The 22,410-nt window shown below is 53.2% G+C and overlaps 1 protein-coding gene across 2 annotated transcripts; it reads left to right on the forward strand.

Moving 5' to 3' along the window:
• Window positions 1–815: 815 nt before the first annotated feature.
• On the forward strand, window positions 816–19,463 carry Etnk2 (ethanolamine kinase 2). 2 transcript variants are annotated; one of them, XM_051147410.1, is made up of 8 exons: window positions 818–1,317; window positions 3,034–3,293; window positions 6,288–6,410; window positions 11,350–11,492; window positions 12,857–12,940; window positions 15,686–15,831; window positions 17,317–17,390; window positions 19,355–19,463. In XM_051147410.1, exons 1-8 carry the CDS (start codon window positions 1,063–1,065, stop codon window positions 19,425–19,427), a joined length of 1,158 nt encoding a protein of 385 aa, XP_051003367.1. In that variant the 5' UTR covers window positions 818–1,062; the 3' UTR covers window positions 19,428–19,463. The 2 variants fall into 2 exon arrangements, with proteins under 2 accessions (XP_051003368.1, XP_051003367.1); XM_051147411.1 differs by lacking the exon at window positions 17,317–17,390 and having other exon boundaries at window positions 816–1,317.
• Window positions 19,464–22,410: the final 2,947 nt, after the last annotated feature.

Raw genomic sequence — 22,410 nt, forward strand, 5'->3', positions numbered from 1 at the left:
GGTTTCTCTATGGTAGAGGGCTGGCAGCTAACAAGTCTTGCTCTAGAGGTGACCAGGGGGACATATGGCTAAGAGAGGGGCTCTCCAAAGGCTGGCATGGCCTCTTTCCATGTGTCTTCTCTCCACTCTCTGCCAGGAGACGTATCTTTTCCACCACTCACACGCACTTAGGTCCATGGGTTGTGCTAGGCCTTTGATCACCTCTTGGCTCAACAAAGCAGTGTCCAGTCCACCTCTCAGGGCAGGAAGATTTAAGGATTATTTAGTGAATCAAACTCAGTCTTGCTCAAAGTCCTGGCTTACAATGTGCTCATGTACTCGTAAAGTATCTGGGAATGTTCAATTAGTGTCCAGTCTGCCTATGGGAGACACACACACACACACACACACACACACACACACACACACACACACACACACACACACACACACACACACACACACACCATGTGGCTTTCCATCGGTGGTGATGCCTGGAAGCCTTAGAAATACAGTCCAACCTTTTCCAAGGGTCCAGAGATTTGAATGCAAGCCAAAGCCCACACTATGGGAGCAGCTGATCTCCATATTCCAGGAAGTCAAGCCCTTCCTGCCCAGCCCCAGATCCTTAACCTAGGCTATAGGGAAGAGCTGGCAAAGAGCTGTGGTCCCCAGTGGGAAACAGGTCATCCAGCACTAGGATGCCTCAGCAGGGATCTGGGGCGGGGCCTGATAAGGCTCCTCCCTTTGCGTCATTAAGGCGGGACATCACCCCCACCCAGAGCTCCAGGTAGTCGCGGACTTAGCAGCGGGAGATGACCGGCAGTACTCCTCCGGAGGCGGAGGCGGGGTCGGAGCGGGCAGGGGGCGTTACCGCGGCCTGTGATGTCACTGTCGCGGCGGACCCCGGTGATCCCCGGCCAGCAGTGTCGCTCGGTTGTGCGCCGGCGATCAGAGCGGGCAGCTCGCTCATGAGTCATGGACTTCCCCTGGCCCCTCCTCGACCACTCCCACTCCCTCTCATGGCCCCCCCGTAGGGGCTAACGCGGGCGCGGCGGCTCCGAGGGGGTGGGGCTGCTGGGAATGGCTGTGCCCCCTTCAGCTCCTGTGCCGTGCTCGCCCTTTTACCTGCGGAGGCAGGCGCCCTGCCCGCAGTGCTCATGGGGCATGGAGGAAAAGGCGGTGGCCAGTGCCGGCTGCTGGGAACCACCAGGGTCCCCGAGAGCCGCCGTCCCGTGCTACGGCGTCGCGGTGGACCAGGACAACATCCTCCCTGGTGCCCTGCGCCTCATCCGGGAGCTGCGGCCGCACTGGAAGCCGGAACAAGTTCGGACTAAGGTAGACGAGCGGGTGCGAGGCCGGGGATGGGGCCCTGCCTGGGCTGCAGAGGGGCTGCGTGGACGCCCGTCAGTACATGCTTCCCAGTGAGGGTCCCAGGGTTGCGTGGCTGTTGCGCAGGAGTGGTTTGTATATGCGTTTAGCTCTCCGTCTCTTTTGATACCTATGCAAAGCTGGGCTCACGCTTCCCTGGACCCTCCCCATTCGCCTGTTTCTCGGGTTCCCAAACATGCAGCCGGAGGTCCACCTGCCCACTGTCAGCATGCTCCGCGTGCGGGCCCCACCCCCTGTCGCTGCGTGCTTGTCCTTTAGTTGCCCAGAAGTGCGTACCCAGCCGCTCTGAAACCCCAGGAGGCACGAACTTTTAAGGAAACCTCCCCATACACCCGTGCTGTTCTTTCACCCTAACGTGTGATCCAAGCCTCGGGGATATGAGCATTCCCTGTGACCATCGGAACCAGCCCTGTGGAATTGGGAATTCTGGCTAAGCACTGGGACTGTCACCAAGGCCTCAGGCTAGCTGAGTAACGCCCCCCCCACCCCCGCCCCGCATCCTCCCCGTCCCCACGTCCCCCTCCCCCGACTGTCTTCCCACTTCAGTTGGATAAATTCTCTCTGTCACACACACACACCCCTGTGGGCAGAGCTGCCCACCTTGGCCCCTAGCTTGCTCCTTAGCTGCCCTGCATTCTCTTAAAAACCTATCTAGCGCCGGGGCCGTGGTGGCGCACACCTTTAATCCCAGCACTAGGGAGGCAGAGGCAGGCGGATCAATGTGAGTTCGAGGCCAGCCTGGTCTACAAAGCTAGTCCAGGACAGCCAAGGCTACACAGAGAAACCCTGTCTGGGAAAAACAAACAAAACAACAACAACCTACCTAGCAGCCCACACCCTGGGCAGCCTGTAGAGACGTAGGGTTCCATTTTCACAAGACACAGTCAGGAGCAAAAAGCAGTGAAGGCATCAAGCAGACCTGAGATTAATTCCAGCACTAACATGGCAGATGCTAATCTGTACTCCCACTAGGCCTGTTTCCTCACCCAGAACTGATTTAGGTGGCCTCTAGAGACACATCCAGCTCCATCAGACGACATCCATAAAACTGTAGCTCATGGTTTCTTCCTACTCATTGCCCGGCCCAGTGAGTTTTTGTTCCCACTCCTGTTGTCTCTTGTTTCTCCTGGTGTGGAATTCAGAGATTCAAGGACTCAGGCCACCAGAGCCCTGGGATGAGTGCCAAGCTCAGTACCCTCCTTTCCGTCCGCCACTGGATGGAGCAAGAGATACAGCTGAGAACCCTTGTCTGCCTTGATGAGAGGCAGCTGGTCAGAGTGGCTGGCTGGGCAACTTCCAGCCGTCCTTAAGTCCCGTTCTCTCTAGTGGTGGCCTCTTCCAGGGCCAGGGTGGGGAAAGGAGGGGAGGGGGCCTCTCCCCACTGCCCAGCTTGGACATTGCCCACTCTGACGAGTCTCATGACGTGGGAGCAGACTTAGGCTGAGTGAGTGTGCCTGGGCTGACGTGCACGGACACACACACACACACACACACACACCCTTGAGTTTTAGTTTACTCCAAGGCAGTATGTAGTGCTAGCTGGAGTGGAGTTATGTTCAGCATTCAAATGAGCACCCTCTGCTTTGGCTGGCTCTGGGAAGAGACTGGAACATCGTACCCCACCCCCACTCCCACCCATGGCTGCGCTTCTCCCCATGCTAGCGCTTCAAAGACGGCATCACCAACAAGCTAGTGGCCTGCTATGTGGAGGAGGACATGCGGGACTGCGTGCTGGTCCGAGTGTACGGGGAGCGGACGGAGTTGCTCGTGGACCGAGAGAACGAGGTCAGGAACTTCCAACTGCTGCGAGCACACGGCTGCGCCCCCAAACTCTACTGCACCTTTCGGAACGGACTGTGCTATGAGTACGTGCAGGGTGTGGCCCTGGGCCCAGAGCACATCCGACAGCCCCAGCTTTTCAGGTGAGGAGGGCACGGGGTACTGCAAGCCTATGGCTTTGGGGTTCCTGGCTGGCTTCTTCGGCGAAAAATGGGGTCCGTGAGGAAGAGTCGTAAGGCTTGCAGTTGCATTGAAATGTCTGTTGGGATGCTCTGTTCAGAGGCTGCAACACTCCATGGTCTTCTAGTGGTGACTACTAGAAGAAGGAGTTCCAGGGGAACATAGCAGAGATCAGGGTTCTCACACACACACACACACACACACACACACACACACACACACACACACACACACACACACACACATACACACACACATATACACACACACATACACACACACACACACACACACACCATTTCTCAAACCTCCCTCCACCCTATGTCTGATGTGGGAACACTCAGAAGCTCTGGGAATGAAACCTGAGCCAAATTCTGAAGGAACACGGGATTTCTACCTCTCCCATCTTTATTTTTCATTTATTTTATTTTATTTTATTTTTTAAATGGGAGATAGGGTCTTTCGATGTAGCACTGGCTGCCCTAGAAATTCATATGTAGACCAGGTTGGTTTCAAACTCAAAGAGACTCACCTGTCTCTGTCTCCCAAATGTTGGGATTGAAGGTGTGTGTCACCCTGCCCAGTCTTCCCTCCTATCTTTTGCGGGGAGCGAAAGTGTGAAGGCAAACAGGCCTATCCAGGGTGAACTTGACTTTAGCAGCCTGGAATAACCTTTCCTTCTCCTAAGCTGAGTGCTCTTTGGGTTCCCTGACAATAAATACCCAGGTTTGGAGTTAATGCTGGGGCCTCCATGCAGAAGGCCCACAGAGACTGAGCCCGGTTTCTAGTAAATTCCTCGATATGATACGTAGGGCTTAGGAGCTGCATTTAACCTTCAAGCCCCCATGGATACTGCTGTAGCGCCTGAGCAGGGGAGAACCAAACAGCCCTCAGTGAGTGCACTCCCCTCTCTGTTCTGACTGACCAGGGCTGGGCAGTCAAGCAGTATCCTTTTCCTTCCTCCACCGCCCCCCCCCCCCACAAGGCCATCAAACTATCATAGTGAGGCCTGGGCAGGCTGAAGGTTGTCCCTGATGGCTGGGGACAGCAGTGCAGGGTCTGCCTAGGGTCTCTGCTTGGCAGCTGCAGTCTCCAAGCCAAGAGGAAGGAGACTCTTCTTGCATACTGAGGGCAGTGATACTCACTGAGAGGTAGGGCCTAGCCTCTTCTCTGCACCCTCACCTGCCCACCAGTCAGAACCAAGTAAGAACACTGGGCTCTTTTTGCCTATGTGGCTCGCCCTCCACCCTCTTCAGTGCTGCCTCTGAGACTCCCAGGGGAGGGGGGCGGGGGCCAGGACGTTGCATTTGAGCTGTGTGTGGGGTAGAGGAGGTGAAGGATGCAGGGGTCACTGGAGTTGGAGCTGAGAACACCTTGCCCTGCCTTTCCCATCACTCCTCCTTTAGTCTTGTGTGAGTAAGCAGGTCCCCACCACTCCTAGTCTCTCTCCACCTCCCTGAACCTCATGCCGTCACTCATCCTCTTTCTGGAAACAATTACCACCGTCAGGAAGATTGAAGGGGGATTTAGGTGCCGTAAGTAAGAAGTTGGCGTTTGGGGGAGAGCCAGAAAATTGGGGTGGGTGTAGGAGGTAGTAGGCCTTTCCTTGGTGACTTTCCCAGGATGGAGCTTTTCCCAACCTGTCACAGTGACTGGGTATCTGCAGGAAAGTGCTGTTTCCCCCACACACCACCACCACCATCCCTTGAGCCCACCCCCCAGCCTGGTGTGCTAAAGCCCTGCAGTGTAAAACTGCTGAGTGCTGAACTTACTTCTATTGTTATGCACACAGCAGCTCTACTGACATTCAAGGAACAAATCCTTTTCAGAATCTTCCTAGCGAAGGGACTTGAGGGCTGGGCCTCAGGCCCATGTCTACTTTTCCCCTGTAGTGGGCTCTCACCTCCGACCCCACGACCTCTGACCTCCGGGCACCTACTCAGCTGCCTGCCCATAGCCCCTCCACCCTGGAGGAAGTGGGAGGCTTAGGGAGGAGCCTGAAGTTGCCACTGTCCTGATGGTGCATGGCTGCTGGTCCCTTCCCAGGCCTGGCAAGGGGAGGAGTATCCTTAGGACAACTCTGTAACAAGGTTCCAAACAACCAGCGCCTTTGTTGTCCTTCTCGGTGATTATTATTCAAGCAACCGGCAGAGGCAAGGGAAGCTCAGAAGCTTGGATGCTGGAGGCTTGGCAGGCAACTAGGGTTGGACTGTAGAAGGGAGGGCTGGCAGAGCCCAGCTGGGACCCCAGCCTCCATGCTGACCTTGACACTGGCCTCGGTGCTAGGTTCTTATCATGTTTCTTCCCTCTTCAGTAGCCAGTCCTCGCCTCATCCCTCCTCACTCCCAGCAGACCTCCCTGCCACGCACTCCTCCCCCAGGACCTTGGATAATGTCTGTAGGAGAACTTGAAAATCAGAAGGCTGGTTTGTTTTGCGTCCTTGGAATCCCCGCCCACCAGCATCGGAAGGGCCCCCATCCCCTCCCGCTCTGGGCCAGCCTCTCCACCTTGGCCAGACTGATAAGAGGCTAACATTTCCTCCTTGCCTAGCATCGACAACCCACTGATCTCATCACAGAAAGGGACCTGCTGCCACCTCTCCTGGGAGGATGGGGCAAAGTCCAGGGGAGAGGGGAGGAAGGGGACTGCCCTTATGCTTGCTTGCCCCTGTGTGTTCAGGGGCCACCCCCTATGGGAAGGCTGGGAGAGAGCTACCTTTCTGGCCCTCTGTCTCTCTCTATCCCAGCTCTGGGACTTGAAAAGAAACAAATGGCTAAAGGGTCTTCCTGCGTTTTCCTGCCTTCTGCTGAGACCCTCTTTGGGAGGCCAAGGGCTCCTGTCATGACCCCCACATGTGGCCTTCTGGCTAGAACCCAGAAGAAGCTTTCAGATCTTTCTTAGTTGAGCAGGAGGGCATGCCCAGGACTGACACTGTACTCCTCCCCTTTCTGTTGTAGGTTAATCGCCTTAGAAATGGCCAAGATTCACGCCATCCAGGCCAATGGCAGCCTGCCTAAGCCCTCCCTCTGGCATAAGATGCACCGTTATTTCACGCTGGTCAAGGATGAGATCAACCCCAGGTACAGAGATCTGAGAGAGCACAAGGCTGCTACCGCCTCTGCCCTGCCCCCTACTTTTGGCTCCAGCCCACTCTCAGAGGAGGTTCAGGGATACCGTTCCCATGAAGACTCTCTCCTGAGCACTGTCCATCCTGAGCCACAGCCCAGGCAGAGGGAGGCCCTCAGCTGCCTCTCAGCAAGGAGGATCAGCAGTTTGGGATACCTGCACTTATTTCTCTTTGAGTTGTCTGGCTGTGTCAGGCAGCAGGATTAGGAGGACAACTCCCACTTTCCTTAGAACAGAAAGGGTTGCTGGAGGAAGCTCTGCTCTCCTGTCAGGCTGACAGTGTGCGGCTTTAGTCTCCCATCCCAGGACTTAGCTCTTCATGAGCTGTCTTCTGCCTTTGGAACACAGGAGGGTGGAGCCTCTGGGAACCCGAGGTGCTGAGGCCAGCAGGGTCATAAAGCAGACAAGCCCTGGGGATAGCAAGGTTTCCGGCTGACCCCTCTTATGCCTGTGTACCTCCGGAGGCCATGTCCCCTATTTTGTTCCTTCTCACACCCACTGCGTCATGAGGTGCTCTTACCAAGGACGAGGTTCCCCTCCCGTCCTGATTCTACTTTGAAGCAAAATGGGATCTCCTAAACTTCCCCTTTGCTCACTGGCCTGTGGGTTCTCAACCCCCTTGACACATGTTAGAGACCAAGGCACGGGGAAAAAGTCAACAACACGGTCTCTGGCTTTCCATGCAAAGATTAAATATCAACTTTTTTTTTTTTTTTTTTTTTTTTTTGATACAGCATAGCCCACTGAGGCCTAGGACTCATTATGTGGACCAAAGCTAGCTTTGAACTCAGAGAGCTACCTGCCTCTGTCTCCCAAGAGCTGGGATTAAAGATGTGTGTTATTGCCGGGCAATGGTGGCACATGCCTTTAATCCCAGCACTCCAGAGGCAGAGGCAGAACTAGTCAGATCTCTGTGAGTTCGAGGCCAACCTGGTCTACAGAGTGAGCTCCAGGACAGCCAGGGCTACACAGAGAAACCCTGTCTCAAAAAACAAAAAACAAAACAAAAAACCCAAAAAACAAAAAAACCAAAGATGTATGTTATCCTACCCAGCAAGCATTGCCTTTTAAAATGTATTTGCTTGACAGGTACTTATATGTACAGTGTGCATTGATTCCATCAGGGTGACACATGTCTTCCCTGCAAATGTTTATCATGTCTTTGTGCTGGGCATTCAAAGTCCTCTCCTAGAAAATTCCACAACAAACTGTTAATTTGAACACCACCTCTGCTGAAATGTCAAAGGAGCAGGGTGGTGAGAGGGAGGTCTGAGAGACAGAGGACTCTCGTTCTCTCTGAAATGGCTGCCATTAACTCTGACCCCATTATGTGGTCCTTGCACACACACCCATGACTTTATCTGAACTCTCACACCCAGTGACTGTGCTATGAGTGCCCAGCATGGCTCTAGCCTGCCTGCTGTCTGACCATGTTCAGATCCTGGGACAAGGACTGCCATGTCTCTGAAGACTAGAGTGTGGCATGTCTCTTCAGCCAGCGCCATTATTTGACAGGCGGGGATGGAACTTTCTGGTTACTAGGTGCAGGGCTGGCACTCACACACAACTGGACACCACGCTTCCTTTGTAGCTTTGGTGGCTAGTCTTGTCAGGAAGGAAGAGGTCCTTGGTGAAGAGCTGGCCAGCTTCCTTTGTCCTTTTCATGCCTTTGGCCTCCGGGAAATTGAGATTTAACTTCTTTGAGCCTGTCTTAAGAGGACTATCCCCTGACCCTTTGCCCTGTTCTGCACGTCCCTCAGCAGGACAGTGCTGAACAGCCTTGTTGGACTCCAGGCGTTACCTCATGGCTCTGACTTATTCAATCCTTCGTTTCACAAAACAAACATTGATTTACTGGGATTAAAACAGTAGAAAAGTGACGGTGGTTGTGACACAGGCCCTGCCCATGAGGAATGTAGGAGCCAAGTAAACAGAGCATGCTTGTACTTGGTACAAGGGAAGGCAGGGTGTGTAATGCATACACAGACGTAGGAAGGGGCAGGTAAAGTCATCTTGGCAGAAGTGGCAGGGCAAGATGAAAAGGGGCTGCTCCAGTTTGGGAGACAGCCCGGGGAGGTCTGCTCAAGGCTCCCAAGTAGGTGAATGTGTCTGAGACAGATGTTCAGGAGCCTATGGGAGTGGTGAATGGGAGCTTAAGGGAACGGGGCTTGGGTACCAGGCCAAGGAAGGAGCCAGGAGTGAAGTGTACAAGCATCAGGAAGGTGTCTCACTATGTTACCCACACTGGCTTCAAACTCATGTAGGCCAGGCTAACCTGTCAGGAACTCATGACCCTATTGCCCCCGGTCTCCCAAGTGCTAGGATTACAAGTGAGTACCCCATGCCCACTGTTATGAGGAGATCTGAGCCAAAATATGGTTTAGGAAGAGGGCTAGCAGGCATAAGGACAGTGTTAGTGAAGGAGCTGGCTGTGCACTTGAGGTAAGGAGATAAGGCACAGACAGGTTCTAGGTCTGGGAGACCCAAGCTAGCAGAACCAGCTCCTCCACAGAGTGCTTGCTGAGTGCACTTTGCCAGGCCAGCTCAGGGAGGGCTCCCATTGGACCCAGGCCTGCATTTAGGTGGCCTCCCTGAAGCATAAGACACATTTGCGCAACACTGCTTGGAACGGCTTGGCGGGTAGGTGGGAATGGAGGATAGACTACGTCAGAAGCTGTGGAAAATGACTTGCCGGCCCTGGTGGCTGTTTGGCCCTGGGTGGGGAAGGATAGGGGCATCATGAGAAGCTACTGGTAGGTGGTCCGGTGACAAGACAAAAGTGGAAAGGCCTGGAGACCGGAGTAGTAGAGGATTGATCCCTTAGCGGAGAAAGAACTTTTGTTCCTTCAGTGAGAACTGAACGGAGATGGCCAAGCAGCAGGCACTCCCCAGGCAGGAATCCCCGGCCTTCCAGGGGCTCCAGCCCCTCATCCCTTCGTTCTTTCTGGGGTGAGACTGTTTCTGGGTGGCAGTGATGGCTGCCCGGCTGCCAACCCTGCACAGGTGGAGGAGTTTGATGTTGTCAAGGCAGCAAAGCTGGCAGAGATCCACATGTTCAGGGAGGGACACGGTGCAGTCGAAGTGCGGGCAGGGGCGGGGGGGGGGGGGGTGGGCACTGCACATAGGCTTGGATTGTTCTCCTAGTAAAGATCCCAGCGGCCTTGGCATGGCAGGGTAGGTCAGACTGAGGCCAGAGACTGGGAGCGGGCATCTGGAAGTCACGGGCATGAGATTGAGGCCAGAGACTGAGACCTGGGCAAATCTCCTTGGCCCTTGAGATAGCCCAGGCATAAGAGGGGAGTTTTTTGTTTTTTGGTTTTTTTTTAAACAAGGTTTCTCTGTGTAGCCTTGGCTGTCCTAGACTTGCTTTGTAGACCAGGCTGGCCTTGAACTCACAATGATCTGCCTACCGAGTAGGATTAAAGGCGTGCGCCACCACGCCCCTGGCTGAAGAAGGGAGTCTTAAAAGTAGCTGTTCAGGAAGGGCAAATAAATGGCTGCAGATGAGGCTTGGCCGTCCTCTCTGTCTGGGGGCTGCCTGGCTCACTGATGCCTTCTCAGAGACTGAGGAAACAGACCAACGAGGGCAAAGGTGGTGGGGGTGGGGGGGGTGGGGTGGGGGAGACACAGCCCTGTGATGAGGACCCCAGGTGGGCTGAGGTGTTGGGTGTGGTGTGCTCAAGCTGTGAGGCATCTGGGATAGTAAGACTTCCTTCTTTTCTGGAGCCTCCGTTTCCCAGGTGTGGCAGATGGGAGCCCTAAGATCCCTCTAGCCTTGGCTTTCCTTTTCTGCAGAGGACATGGGGACATCTTAGTTCTGTCTGGTAGGGAGGATGAACCAGGGCCCATCTCCTTGTCATCTTCCCCTGTGAATCTTTGCTTTCCTGGCCAGAGAAGCAGGAGTGGAGGGCAGGCCCAGCACCCACCTCTCGTGGATAGTTCTGAATTTTGAAAGACTCTGCTGTTTGGCTTTTTTAGTGTACACAGACCTGTGTACCCGAAGGGTCAAAGTTCAGAGCACCCGAGTACAGGGTGTCTGCACCCAACATCCGCACTAATTGATCCATGGTGGGTCCGTTCCCTAGCATGCTTGGCAGACAACGCTACTTCTACTTCTGAGCGACACAGCGGGTGGGGATGGGGTGGGATGGAAGTAGCCTCTTGCAGCTTTGCTCAGCCTTTAAGCTGGTCTAGCGGGAGCCAGGGACAGGAAGCACTCATAGCTCAAGGTGACAGGAATTAGTTGCTGGGAGTGGCAAAACAGATCTCGCACACAGCGTGTGTTTTTTTGGGGGGGTGGGGGTGCTGCTGTTTCTCTGACACTGCACAGTGCACAGCCTGTCTTCCTACTAGGTCTGGGAGATGACAATCTAGGATATTGTCAGCTACACCCCTCTGCCATTTCTCCAGCCTCTCCTGGGGTTCTGTTACTGGGGAGTCTCATCTTAGAGGAACACAACCTCTCTTAGGGGGTTCCCAGCACCCTAGGCCAGGTCTCTTCCGTTTTCTCACCATTGATCCCGTGGGCCCCATTCTCTCTTCCTCTGGAGCCACGGCCTCTGACACGTGTTGCCACCTCTCCTGTCTCCTCCTGGGTCCCCCTTCCTCACCCTGTCTGTTTCACAAAGTAGCCGGGATGCCATTTAGCTAGTGGCTTTTATGTTCTGCCAGCTACTTTGATGACCAGGTTTTAAACTGCTTCTCAGTGTAACCATGGGGACCAGAAGGCCAGGACACACTCATGTGTGATGAAAAAGTGGGGACTTTGCTGGGCCAGCCTTTTGTTTGAGGTCTCTATAGCAAAGGAATGGTTTGGCCAGAGTTTAGGGCCTGCCTTTCTGAGTCAGCCCTCCCCACCCTGAAACATTGCCCCCCTCCCCCCCCACTGTCCAGCCTTTCTGCAGATGTCCCTAAGGTGGAGGTATTGGAACAGGAGCTGGCCTGGCTGAAGGAACACCTGTCCCAACTGGATTCCCCTGTGGTGTTCTGTCACAACGACCTGCTTTGTAAGAATATCATCTACGACAGTGCCAAAGGTACAGCCCCTCAAGCCCCCCTGACGCAGAGGTCACGAGCCAGTTGGTCGGTCCCTATTCATAGACGACATGGGCGCGCCTTATGTTGATTTTGATCTGTGAGAAAGAAGACGAAAAGAGAACAGGAAAGTCCAACAGTTAGACAAACAGATCGTAAGAACTCAGGATCGTAGCTGGAAGGTCTTCTGCATTAGGACACCCAAACCGTGCATCCTGATAATTTGGTGGTCTTCTGAGGATGTCATGGCTCCCCTAAGCCTTGAGAGGGCCAGGGGAGTGTTCCTGAGAATGCAGCCTCCCCTGGAAACCCAGGTGTCCCTCATTACACACTGCAGATTGATTGGGGACCTGAGTGTGTCAACACACATGTGCACACACATCTCCTCCTCCTCCTCGGCAGGGAGAGTAGCTGTGTGTTAGAGCCAGAATCCTGTCCCTAGGACCCTGAAAACAAGTGAAAATAAATAAAAGAGTACAGTACTTGCGTATGACGTCCACAGAGCATCCTCTGGTACCTTCTGGCTACCTACCATACCCAATACAGCAGGAATATGAGCTAAATAGGTATTAAGCCATGTTGTCTTAGGAATGACAAAGGACAAAAGTTATAGATATTTAGTGCATATGAATTTTTAAAAAATGTTTTGTTCATTTGTTTTTTTGAGGCAGGGTTTCTCTGTGTAGCTTTGGCTATCCTGGACTCACTTTGTAGACCAGGCTTGCCTGGAACTCACAGAGATCTGCCTGCCTCTGCTTCCTCAAGTGCTGGGATTATAAGCGTGCACCACCGTGCCCAGCTGCATATGAGTTTTTTAATTAGTATTTTATATGTATGGTTATTTTGCCCACATGTATGCCTGTGTGCCACATGCATGCAGTGCCCACAAAAGCCAGAAGAGGATGTTGGATCCCATGGACCTATAGTTATGGTTGGTTGTGAGCTACATGGTGGGTGCTAGGCTTCGAACCTCAGGTCCTTGGCAAGAGTAGCCTGTGCTCCTACCCACTGAGCGGAGTCTCTAGCCCTCAGATCAAAATGTAAAGATTCTCAGTCTACAGTTAGTTGAATCCGTGGTTGTGGGACTCACAGACGTGATGGGCAGGAGGCAATTGCTTTGCTCCTGACCCTGAGCTATGCTGTGGACAGATACCTTTAGATGGGGAATCCAAGGACCCAGCTGAGTGGGGGGGGGGGTGCTGGAGCTATGGGGGAGGGCGAGTGGACAGATCGGAGCGCAGATAAAAGGTTGCCTTGGATATTGGGGAGGTTGCCGCAGAGAGTATGTCTTGGAGGTCTGGAAGTCTAACCTCACCCCATTTCTAGATCTGGGACCAGTTCTCACCACCTCTCCTCTTCCTCACAGGCCAAGTGCGGTTCATCGACTATGAATATGCAGGGTACAACTACCAGGCTTTTGACATTGGCAACCATTTCAATGAGTTTGCAGGTAGGGAGGATTACTCTGACTTCATTGCCCTCCTTATGGTGGGGTGCCAAGTCTATGTGGAGGACCACAGGTGACTCTAAACTTGATGGGAGGTGGCATAACCAGCTCTTATTTGTTTATTTGTTATTTATTTGTGTGTGTGTGTGTGTGTGTGTGTGTGTGTGTTTTGAGACAGAGTTTCTCTGTGTAGCCTTGGCTGTTCTGGACTTGCTTTGTAGACCCAGCTGGCCTCGAACTCACAGCAGTCCACCTGCCTCTGCCTCCCTGAGTGCTAGGATTATAGTTGTGTGCCTGGCTACAGCCTATTAAAGACCAACGTATCTCACAGAAAAGAACTCCCTCCACAGAGCTGACCTCTGCCAGTCTGCATGGCAGTTTGGTACAAATAAGGAAAATGCATTCACTGTAGGGTCCTGGGGGTTACTCAGCCTGACCCCTTTCCAGGACATCCAGTAGCGATGTCCTGTAATCTCAGCTACTTGGGAGGCTGAGGCAGTAGGCTCCTGGTTCAAGGCCAACCTGGGCAACTTAGTGAGACTCCCATCTTAAAATTAAAGATAGTTATGGATAGATCTCAATGGTAGAACATTTGTCTAGGATGTGTAGGGCCATGAATTCAACATCCAGTGTAAGAAAAGAAGAGGCTTCCCCTTGCTCAGGACAGGCACAGCTCGCCACCACCTGGCTAGTGCTACTTCATGCCCAGTACAGCGTGTACAATTAATTGCTCATGAAGACGCTGAATGCAGGTATGTGACTAGATAAGCTTTAAGTAGTTGTTTTCTTAGTGTATCATGAGGCGAATAATCTAGGCAGAGCTAGTTAAAAGTGTTTCTGCAACTCGAGTTCCGGAGTTTCAATCCTGATTTTGTTGTTACTAGTGATGGGATGGGGGTCACTGCCCTCCGTGGCTGTGAAATGGAGATGGTGTAATGCCTACATCACACCGTGGAGTTGAGACACATACACAAGGCTGGGTGTCACACTATTGAGTGTACACACACACACACACACACACACACACACACACACGAGGCTGGGTGTGGCGGTGCATAACTTTAATCTCGTGCTCAGGAAGCAAAACAAGGCAGGCAGATCTTTTGTGAGCTTGAAGCCAGCCTGGTCTACATACTGAGTTCCAGAACAGCCAGGACTAAATAGAGAAACCCTGTCTACCCCCCACCCCCGACCCAAAAAGAAATGTCTCTCCCCTCTCCCCCAGCCTTGGCAGCTGTACCATACAGGTATGGTAATCTAGATCCATGGAAGGACAACAGGGCGATGTTTTCCAGCTTGAGGGCTTGTTAAAGACAGTTTGATAGGAGGCTGGAGAGATGGCTCAGCAGTTAAAAGCACTGTCTGCTCTTCCTGAGGTCCTGAGTTCAATTCCCAGCAACCACATGGTGGCTCACAACCATCTGTAATGAGGCCTGGTGCCCTCTTCTGGCCAGCATAGACATAAAATAAATCAATCAATCTAAAACCAAACAATTTGATAGGACCATGGAGAGACAGCTCCGTGATGGCCTTGGACATCTGTGGTCTGGTATGTGGGCTTCTCAGAGTGACACGGCTGGCCTCTAAGGCTTAGGAAACTTGAGGTGTCTTGACCAATTGTGGAGTCAGTGCTTGGTTGCTCCCCCAACGTCCTCCACCCATCCTGGGTTGACCAATCCCATCTCTTTTAGAACAGTAGGGGGACCCGGTCTGTGCAGTTGCTTGCACCCAGGAGTCCAGCACTCTAGGGCGATCAGAGGGAGGGGGATGGGCCCCAGCTGAGCAGCAGTGAGCTGAAGCAGAGGCCTGCCCTGCAGAGCACATGCGTGGCAGTGCTCAGCTGATGGGAGGCCTCCGCAGAGGTTTAAGTCCTTATCCAGCGCACAGAGCAAAGTTCAGCTGGAGCTTCTCCAAAGGGGGGTGGACTGTATCCTCTAGGAGCTGGCAAACAGGCTCCGGGCAGTAGGAAGATACAGGTCCAGCCCAGCCCCGCCTCTAACTGGCTCTGTGCCCTGGGCCTTCTCATCAGCAAGGGGAGATTCTTTCCTACCCACATGCTTGGAACTCAGAAACTCTGTTTCTCTAGGGGGCAGAAGGGACATATGGGAAGGGTGCCAGAAGGGGAAGGAGAGACCCTAGAGATGGTGGCTCAGCTCTGCTCCCATCTTAAATCAACCACGTCTTTCCTGTGGCCTCCCCTGTGCAAAGCACACGCCCAGAGGAGCTAGAAAGCCTCTTGAGGACAGGCAAGGGTACAAAAGGAGCTGTCTGGCATGGGGAGCAGAGGAAGTGGGGCAGTTCCTTGGGAAATGCTGGTGCAAGTAGCGGTATTTAACGTTGGCGGCTAAGTCCAGCTCCTTGTCTATTTGACGTTGGCAGCTAAGTCCAGCTCCTTGTCTGAAAGGTGATGGAATTAGGCCCCTGAGGTGAAAGAGCCGGCTGAGATCAAGGGGTCTCAAGTCTGAGACCTTCTGTGAGGCACCGCTTTAGAAAGGGATAGGCATATGGTGGCACTTGCCTTGAAATTGCCACCACTTGCAGGGCAGTACCTGGTCCTTGGCCACTCAGCCCGCCTCTCTTTCCTCAGCCCTAGGCAAGTGGTACCCCGCTGGGTAGAGGACCCCCCTCCACCAACTGAGTTATCTTCATGCGGTTCCTCCTCAGGCCAGCCCACAGCTCCACGTAGGAGACTCCTTGGCTCAAACCTGAGAGGAGCTTTGCCAGTCATATGTCTCGTCTGCTTCCTAGGTGTGAACGAGGTTGATTACTGCCGGTATCCAGCTCGGGAGATCCAGCTGCAGTGGCTGCGATACTATCTTGAGGCACAGAAGGGGACAGCTGCGACCCCCAAGGAGGTGGAGCGGCTTTATGCGCAAGTCAACAAATTTGCTCTGGTGAGTGCTTGGACCCGCCACAGCCTCCCACCCAGAGCCCAGGGTCAGTTGTTCTTAGTTAGGGCTCCTAATGCTGTGATGAGACACCGTGATCAAAAGCACCTGGGGCAGAGAAGGGTTTATTTTGCCTTACCAGCGTAAAGTCCATCATCCAGGAAAGGCAAGGCAGGAACTTAGGGCAGGAACCTGGAGGCGGGAACTGATGTACAGGTTAGGAGGAGTGCTGCTTACTGGCTTGCTCCCCATAGCTTGCTCAGCCTGCTTTCTTATGCCGTCCAGGTCCACCAGCCTAGGGAGTAGCACTGCCCACAGTGGACTGGGCCCTCCCAAATCAGTCATGAAAATGTCCTACAGACTTACCTACAGGCCAGTCTGGTGGAGGTATTTTCTCAATTTAGATCCCCTCTTCCAAGACGACTCTAGCTTGTGTCAAGTTGATGTAAAATTAGCCAGCCCAGTTGAGGACTGTACTCTACCTAGAAAGGGTCTGATAATAGCCATCTCGGGTATCCCTCTAATGTCCCTGCTGCCCCTGCTAGCCAGCCTGGACACTCACCTCTCTAGAAGAGTATTTCCAAGAACGACCTCAGCTTCCTTGCTCAGCAAACCTTTTGGATGGGCAGTTTCTCTCTGCTAGCTAATCTTAGCGTTCCGTGCTGCAGGAAGGCCTTCCTTGTAACCCCTACCTAACTCACAACCCGCCAGCCTTGCCTTCCAGGCTCCTCCTCTCCCCTGCTCTGTGCTGTGGCATTCACGAGGGAATGCTGCTTCCCCAGTGAAAATGGATCAGTGCCGGGTATCCACTGGTGCATGCCTAGGGGGACTACTAACACACAGGGAGACAAGCTAGCCACTCCAGGCTTTACAATTCATAGCAGAGCTTAGAGAATCTGTCATTTCTGTGATCGACTGACTGTCCTGGTTCACACTGGCCCCCAACTCAACCCTCTTCTTCCCTCATTGCACTAAGAACACATCTTCTCAACTTTTAAGCAAAAACAACCCCATATCAGCTTGCTCACCTACTCCCCTTCTAAGCTATGGGATGGAAGTAGAAGGGACCCCCAAAGCAACTATGTGGCCAAGGCTTGGGGTGGGGTGGGAGAAGCCCTAAGGGTGTGCTTCCTGTGCCCGGGAAGGTGACAGTGTTGTAGCTGCTAGGGGTGACTGGGAATCATGGCTTTCTGGCTCTTTGAGCCTGGGGTGGAGAGAGGCATGCTGGGAGACCCTTCAAGTCCTTAGGAGCCCCCATTCTGCTCACCTGGATGCTAAGATCTGGGGAGAATAGGATCTGTTAGCTTTTTTTTTTTTTTTTAACCTATGGGTAATGAGTCCCCCAAATGCTGCCCAGTGGCCTGGGCTCCACTTCCTCCCACACTGGCCAGTGTTTAGCTCTGTAAGACACCCAAGGTGACTGTTTCTCTCCTGCTGACGGTGGTGACAAGTGTGGCCTTGTAGGGCTGACCCTCTCCGGCCTGTTTGCAGGCCTCCCACTTCTTCTGGGCCCTCTGGGCACTCATACAGAACCAGTACTCCACCATCAGCTTTGACTTCCTCAGGTGAGTATGGGGGAGTTGTGGGAAGATGGGGCGTGGGGCAGAGAGAAGGGAGAGCCTTGACCACTGCATGACCAAAGCTAGTCACAACAGAATGCCAGAGTCCTTCTGGTGTATAGCTGACCCATCCCCAGCAGGGGCTCCCGGGAGAGCCCCACCAAACCTAGCGAAGGTGTTCCTACCCTCTACAAAGCCATCTATGCCAGTGTTTCTCAACCTGTGGGTTGCAACCCATTTGGCCGACCTCTGTCTCCAGAAATATTCACATTATGAGCCACAACAGTGGCAACATTCGCCATGAATGAGCAATGAAAATAATCAGTAAGGTTGGGTTCACCACAACATCAGGAACTGTATTAAAGGGTCACAACACTAGGAAGGTTGAGAACCCACCGTCCTGTACTGTCCTTCCCAGCACCAGGGCCCACCCTGCTGGTGCCATCCTGGCCAGAGCCTGGGACACAGACAGGCCTGAGAACTCATGTGAAAGGATGGAAGGCTGATGAAACGGATCATTCAGGTGATCAGTTCTGACCCTACCTCCTCCAGCCACTCCTACCCACCTCTTCCTGAGGCTTAGGGACCATAACTAAAGCTTACCATGACAGCTTTGGAGCCCATTAAATGAGGCCCCTTTGTCCTTGGAGGCAGGGACTCAATCCTTCCATTCTGTCCCCATGTACCCTCAGCTAAAGGGAATCACTATGCTGGCTCTGAGACGCTGGGGAACACACGGGGTGTGTTATAAAACCAGCAAAGGCAGAAAATCCAGAACGTCTGCAAGGATGTGGGGATGCTGTTGCCTTGTATACCACTGGGAGTGCAAACTGACCCAGCCACTCGGGGGAAAAGAATGTTCCTTCTAACTTGGGGTGGAGGTGGTGCACACCTTTAATCCCAGCACTCAGGAGGCAGAAGCAGGGAGATCTCTGAATTTGAGGCCAGCCTGGGTCTACAGAGTGAGTTCCAGGACAGCCAGCACTGCTTAGTGAGACTCTGTCTTGAAAAACCAAAATAAATAAAATAATAATAATAAAATAAAAAGAAGGAGAAGAGGCAGAAGAAGAAGAAGAAGAAGAAGAAGAAGAAGAAAGAAAGAAGAAAAGAAGAAGAGAGAAGAAGAAGAAGAAGAGAAAGAAGAAGAAGAGAAGAAGAAGAAGAAGAAGAAAGAAGAAGAAGAAGAAGAAGAAGAAGAAGAAGAAGAAGAAGAAGAAGAAGAAGAAGAAGAAGAACCACCCTTGTATGATCCAGAAATCCTGGTGTGGGTGTTATTTCCCAAAGAACAGAAGAGCTGACTTGCAGCAGTTTGCACACCCATGTTTAGAACATTGACCCTTGTAGCAGCCGAGTGTCGAATGAACATCATCCTGGCTTTGAAAGGAAGGGAATCTGGCCAAGTGCTATTCAGACGAACCCTGAGGACATTATGCTAGGTGAAACAAAACAGCCACAAAAAGACAGATGCTTTGGGACTGTTTGTGAGAGGTGACTATTTGCATAGGGACAGAGCAGAGCAGTCACTGGGCTGGAGACCAGAAAGGGGCAAAAGTTGACAGTTTTAGCTTTGAAAAATAAAAAGTTCTGGAGGTCCACTGTGAAACAACAGGCATATAAACAATACAAAATAATAAAAACAAAACACCAAACGCATCTTGGGCAGGGTTGCTACACGCTGACTGAAGAAAAGAAATGATAGTGAAAAATTTGAAGAGTTAACTTGCCCTAGCCAGATGGCGGTGGCGCACGCCTTTAATCCCAACGCTTGGGAGGCAGAGGCAGGCGGATCTCTGAGTTCAAGACCAACCTGGTCTACATAGTTCCAGGACAGCCAGGGCTATACAAAGACACCCTGTCCCAAAACAAACAAAAGAGTTAGCTTGCCCAGATCTGGATGAGCCAGAGGCGGGAGGCAGTCCTCCTCCCGTAGGCTGCCAGGCTCCCTGCTCATCTGCTTCCTTCCCTGGCAGGTATGCAGTGATCCGATTCAACCAGTACTTTAAGGTGAAGCCTCAGGTGTTAGCCTTGGAGATGCCAAAGTGACCAGCCTCCTTGTTCCTTCGTGTCCTGCTGCTGCTGCTAACCTGGCTCTCCAGGGTACCCATCTGCCTTGGAGTTGGCACCCTTGGGGAAGGTGGCATCCACGGAGAAGGCCCCCCAGGGGGTGCCAATGAAGAGCTCGTTTTCCTGTCTGGAGAGGCTGATGAGACCCAGCATTGGGGGATGGGGCAGTGGGGGTGGGGGGAGGGGCCCCCCTTCACCCTGCCAGGCTCGGAGAGGAAGTGCCTGCAGATAGCTGAGGATTGTCCCTGTGAGAGCACACCGTTGTCAGCCCAGGCCTGCTGGAGCTTAGGCTGTCTCAGTCAGTTTGTCCTTGACCCTTCCTAGTAGGGGAGGGGAAGGGCTCTTTTCTACCTCTGGTGCCCCAGCCTCTGAGCCATGTGTGCCTCAGGTGAGAGGTGCTGAGCCACAAGCTAGCAGGAAGCCATCTCTGCTTGTCATCTTGGGGGCAGAGCTCCCAGCTGGGCCTGACAGCTGCCTCATCTGAGGCTGCTAACTTCTCCAAGCCAGATGCCACCCAGTCACCCCCTTCCCCAGCTCCCATCCTTGTCCTTCTGCTGAGTCCCTACAGAAGAGAGGGAGTGGCAGGCCTGGAGTAGGCGTACCCTTAGGGGGAGGGTGGGGGTGGGGCAGGTACCAGAGCCAGCAGCAGCCCCCACCCCTCTCCCTTCTAAGGATCTGTCTAGCTCTACCTTCTAGTCTGAACTCAACTGAGGTCTTCCCATTTGGGAATGCACAGTGGAAGGCAAGGAGCACAGCCTAGGCATCTTGAGGGCAGCCCAGTTGCCTGGGCATGGCTAGATACTGAAAGTGTTACCAGCTCAGTATCCCCATCCCTGCCCTTACCGTCCCTGGGGGTGGGGGGTCTGGTATAGGCCCCTACTGTGATTCATTTGTAAATGATCATGTTTTTCTGCATTAAAATGTTTGTTTCTGGGATGCCATTGTGGAAAGGATAATAGCTTGGCGTGGGGTCGGCACACAAGTGGAGGAGCTGAGGCAGGCTCAGCTCCCCCTTCTGCTGTCTTCGGGGTTCATCCCGCTTAAGGCACAACCACCTGTGCACCTCTGATGCCATCCTTGCTGAGGCCTTCAAGGTCACGTGCTCCAGTGGAAGCAGGCTCTCCTGAGGGTGCTACTGGGGGGCCTGGTGGGGAGACATGCCAGGGCATACAGACAGTACCAGAGCTGGGAAGGAGGGGTCCCAGTGTCACCTGTAGACCCAGGTGGCCATGGACATTACATAGCAATGCCCACCTTATTCTTCTCAGCCACCCTGAAACCAAGCGCAGTCGGCTTCACGTGCAGCCCCTTAGGCCCTTCATGTCACCACCCTGCAGACAAGTGTCTTAGTGGATGGGAAATTGCTGGGAGGCAGAGGCCCTGTGCTCCTTCACCACAAAGCCCAAGTCCCACATCTCCCCTGTCACCCTAGGCATGACCTCCAGACCAAGGCCACCTTCCCAGGGCTGACCATTGGCCTGTGGAGAGGTGGGCAGGAGCCAGGTGAGCTTGTAGCTAGCTGTTCTGGTAGTGACCAGAACATGACACCCTGGTTTTGTCCATCTCACCTGGCCGGCTTTTCACAGGCAGGGTGAGGTTCTAGTTGGCCAGAAGACTTAGGGTAGTTGACCACACAGCAGCTAGCTAAGCCAGGCTCTCCAGGCTGCAGAGGACCAGCCATGGGGCAACAGGAGGAACTGGGAGGGGTCCCAAGAGTATGGGATCCAGTTTTGAATGAGGTGGGAGCTTTGAGTGAAGTTGGGGGTTTTGAGCCAAGCAGCTCCCCCTGGTGGCCACTTAACAGGGCCAGGCAGAGGCCAAGGAAGTTTCCAGAACCCTGGGCTGAGTGAGCTCTTGCTGTTGGCCCCTGCCTCAGCGCTGGGCAGGGCACCAGGATGTAAGGACAGCAAGGAAAGACAGCCAGAGCTCTGAAGGACAGGACCAGGAATCAACTCTGGCCCCTGGTTCTTGGCAGTGTGTGGTCCTAATCCTACCATCTCACCAGCATGTAAAATTAAGACACTACCTCCCCAACCCCCACCCCGGGGCTTGCGCTTGTAGTGTCAAGCCTGCACCATTAGTTCTTGTGTTCTGAAGTTTCCTGTATTTCTGAACATCTTTGCTGGAGGGTGTGTGTGCGTGTGTGTATGTGCACCTATGTAGCCAAAACAGTGATCTTTGACACTATCACTTTCAGCTCGGGTTCAATCTCACAACACATAGAGCACCTGTCCTTGCCACCCAATAGCTTTGAACATGGTCTTTTCCCTCTTGCCCCATTTTATGGACTGGATGACCCTGGCTCCTTTTAATCCTCCAAGGATATACCTACCATGATCCCTCATTCTCACAGGCTGATTTTGGGCTGTTCCAGATGATGTGGCTTTTTCTAGAGAGGGGGTGTGGATGGGACTGATGTACCTGGGACCAAGCTAGGCCTGCGTGGAGCATTCACTGCCCCATGGCCTCCCTCACTGAGGACATAAACTTTTGCTCAATCTAGCCCATCTCTTTCGCAAGAGTTTGCTATTCAATTTTGCTTCCCCTGTACTATGTTCGTAGTATTAATAAGACCACCAAGACTTGTCTTATAGAATCCCATTAATTTTGAAGAATTTTGTTCTTTCATCCAGCCCTATCTCCCACGATTAAACTGTCAGAACTAACGCCTTTGAAACCCCCAAAGTCATTGGAGTCTTGAAGAACATCCCTGGAGATCCTGCTCCCTTAATATGGATGGCAGGGAGCCCACAAGGGCATTCCTGAGGGGGGGGGGAGTGTGTGTGTGTGTGTACACACACCCTCTTATGGATAAGCCCACAGCGTTCACTGGACTCAATGTGGCTTCCCTCCCGAAGGGAAGGTCAGGATCATGGAGCGATTTTAAGTCTCTTGCTTTCAGGTGGAACAGTGAAACCCAAAGTGGAGAGCTGAGCCACTGGTAGGTAAGCGGCTCTTCCAG

This window comes from Acomys russatus, chromosome 6, assembly GCF_903995435.1.
Source record: "Acomys russatus chromosome 6, mAcoRus1.1, whole genome shotgun sequence".
Classification (NCBI taxonomy): Eukaryota; Metazoa; Chordata; class Mammalia; order Rodentia; family Muridae; genus Acomys; species Acomys russatus.

Coding starts and splice junctions, on each gene's coding strand:
- Etnk2 (XM_051147410.1), top strand. CDS start 1,063: ATGGCTGTGCCCCCTTCAGCTCCTGTGCCGTGCTCGCCCTTTTACCTG. Junction 1,318..3,033: donor CGGAACAAGTTCGGACTAAG/GTAGACGAGCGG, acceptor TCCCCATGCTAG/CGCTTCAAAGACGGCATCAC. Junction 17,391..19,354: donor ATCAGCTTTGACTTCCTCAG/GTGAGTATGGGG, acceptor CTTCCCTGGCAG/GTATGCAGTGATCCGATTCA.